This window comes from Musa acuminata, chromosome BXJ2-11 (genome assembly GCF_036884655.1).
Source record: "Musa acuminata AAA Group cultivar baxijiao chromosome BXJ2-11, Cavendish_Baxijiao_AAA, whole genome shotgun sequence".
Taxonomy (NCBI): domain Eukaryota; kingdom Viridiplantae; phylum Streptophyta; class Magnoliopsida; order Zingiberales; family Musaceae; genus Musa; species Musa acuminata.
In genome coordinates, this window is record NC_088348.1 from 1636285 (window position 1) to 1639283 (window position 2999).

The 2999-nt window shown below is 41.5% G+C and overlaps 1 protein-coding gene across 1 annotated transcript; it reads left to right on the forward strand.

The window, feature by feature from the left end:
* On the forward strand, positions 1-1613 carry LOC135626190 (UPF0496 protein 3-like). Its single transcript, XM_065131320.1, has 2 exons — positions 1-253; positions 384-1613. The coding sequence occupies exons 1-2, from the start codon at positions 202-204 to the stop codon at positions 1493-1495; spliced, it is 1164 nt and encodes a 387-aa protein (XP_064987392.1). The 5' UTR covers positions 1-201; the 3' UTR covers positions 1496-1613.
* The last annotated feature ends 1386 nt before the right edge of the window (positions 1614-2999 follow it).

The following is a 2999-nucleotide window of genomic DNA, read 5'->3' on the forward strand; positions in this document are numbered from 1 at the left end:
ACACCTCAGCCTTCGTCTCAAAGGCTGTTCAAGCAAATAGACTCTTTAAGCTTGTACCATCGGATTCAAAGAAGGCTCCTCGACGACCTAAACCTACAAAAGGATCATTCCCGTTTGCATCTTTCTTTCCTTCTACCTTTTTAATCCTCACTTGCCTTCCTTGCTGATCTTGATCTGACCACCTCGGATAGAAAAAAGGAAATGCACATAAGGTTCGGTATCTTTCGAGACTGCAAATGCCAGGTTCGAAGAGGTAATGAATGCTACGTACAAGATCATATCAATAGTCATTCATCTTTATGCGACTTCTCGATGGGTTTCATGTTATTTTCATTCCATGACACATCCTCCTCCTTTTGACGTCGATCTTTTATGAAACGCAGAAAAATGTGAGGTTGTCGCACCGATCTCGTCTTCAAGCTTCAACCTGTCCGAGGAGTACACCAACGCCTTCCGCACCGAGTCATACCACGAATTCTGGGCACAAGTTTTGGGTCTCGCTTTCGACGACGGTGCAGCCCTCGACCCGAGAGGAAGTGGCACTGCTGCTCGGCTACCTTCTCACCGCCTCCTCGCGGAGCATCTTCTCCACCCCGACCAGCCCACCGTTACCAAAATCCTCGCCCACATTCGAACACGTTATCGCCCTGACATCCATGCCCTCCTCTCCGACTACTACACCGAGACCGCCGACGCCTCACTCCTCTGCGGCCTTCTCCTGAAGGACATCGACCAGATTCGACGCCGGTACCGCCCGTTCAAAGCCGCCCTTCATTCTGTCGTCTACGATAGCCAGTCACATCATGGCCTCCAAACCATCATCGACAACCTAGTTGACATCTCCAAGACCGCCAACCCCTTCCTTTCATCGGCTTCATCTCAAAGTAAATTCCGAGCAGTCCAACAGGGCTGCGCAGACCTGCTCAAGAGGCTCGGTTCACGCCGTAAGAAGGTGACGGCTAAGCTGCGGTTCATCAACCGCCTGAAGCGAGCCTTGGCCATATCAGCCGTCGTCGTCCTTGCGGCTTCGGCGTCGATAGTCGGTGCTTGTATAACAATGCACGCTTTGGTGGCCTTGATAGCTCTACCGGTGTTCCTCTCGGCTTCGTCTCGGATGGCCTTGTCGAGGTGGCTGGGCCGGGTGATGGCTCAGCTGGACGCAGCGGCCAAAGGGACGTACATCTTGAACCGGGACTTGGACACCATCAGCCGACTCGTGGCTCGGTTGGACGACGAGGCCGAGCACATGCTCGCCTTGCTGAGTCTCTGCGAGTGGCACGACGGCCACCGCCGCCAGTTGACGCAGGAGGTGGTGCGGCAAATATCGAAGAACCTCGCGAGCTTCAACCAGCAGCTGGATGAACTGGAGGAACACCTGTACCTCTGCTTCATGACCATCAACAAGGCTAGGAGATTAGTCATGAAGGAGTTGTCGGTGGCCAACGCTAGCAGATTCCAGAAGAATTCAACGCGTTGTAGTTTTCCAGGCTATTAATGTACAGTGTCAAACTCATTCTTCATGCGCAATAAGTTGATTGTTGTATTCCTGCACTAAGTTTCTATCTTCCAAGGATTATATGAACTGCTAAACCACTCCATAGAGTAATTTGTCATAGCGGAATTCCTTCAATAGCTCGATCAAAGAGACAAATATATGCATACCACTACGTGAAATAGCGACAATTGTTCTGTTTTCATAACCTTTCATTGTCCAGTGTTCAATCCCGTGCGAGATGTCTTAGAGAAATTGAACTACACGCACGAAACATACCCACATAAACACTCAGATGATCCGAACCATCGACCGCAGACGATCTCGTAGCAATGCCACAGGTTGTACTTACGAAGGTGCTTAAAGTACGCTAGTAAATATTCCACCGTAAGTCATAGTTAGGGCTGACCATATGCAGTCGGTTTTCCAACAGAAACCATCGGCTGAATCAATTTCGAAATCTCTGAAACGAGTACCGATTGGTTTTCTCCTCGAAAATTTTCTTCACATTGCGAGGATTTTTTGGGGATAAGAAGAAATAACTAACTCAATTTTTAGAGTATGAATTTATATAAAAAAAAGAGAGATATTATAAAATATGATAATTATATATTTTCAATTAATAATAAATATAAAAATATTTACTAATTTATTTTATAATTTAAGAGAACATGTTGAAATCATGATATTTATTATTGATATAATCATGATTATATGTTATCAAAAATTTTATGATTTAAAATTATGATAATATAGTATCAAAATATTAAGAGAATCACGATAATCTTATAATTATTTATTTTTTAAATAATATATTTTCTAATATGTCCCGCATAAGATAGTGCTCTTATTAGAGACACTGATCTTGGACTAAAATAGAACAAATTGCTTGCAAGATAAAAACTTGGTAAGAGCATCCGTAAGTTAACTAGAAGATGAGACGTGAGAGACATGTAGTTCACCATTTTGAACCTTGTTATGAACAAAGTGAAAGTCGATAGCTATATGCTTTATTCGATAGTGAAATATAAAATTAGCACATATATGTTGCTTCGATATTATCATTATATATATATATATATATATATATATATTTATATTTATGAAAGATTAGAGATTATGACAAATAATTCATATGACAATGTTTGAGTCTAACAAAGTTCAATAGTTGTAAAAGTAATCACTTGATATTTGGCCTCTATAGAAGATGTTGCAATAGAACATTGTTTATTGAAACTCTAATAAATTGGATTATGACCAAGAAATATGATATAAACACTAGTAGATGTTCTGCCATTCTTATTATTTGCCCAATCAACATTTGTAAATGCTTGAAGTCATAGAGGAGAGTCTTTTATGAGAAATAAGTCACAATCAATAGTGCTCTTTAAGTACCGAAGAAGATATTAATAGCTGTCCAGCAATTGGAAGTAGACTTGTGTATAAATCGAGAAAATTTATTTACTACATATGTAATATTCGGATGAGTAAATGTTAATTAGACTGC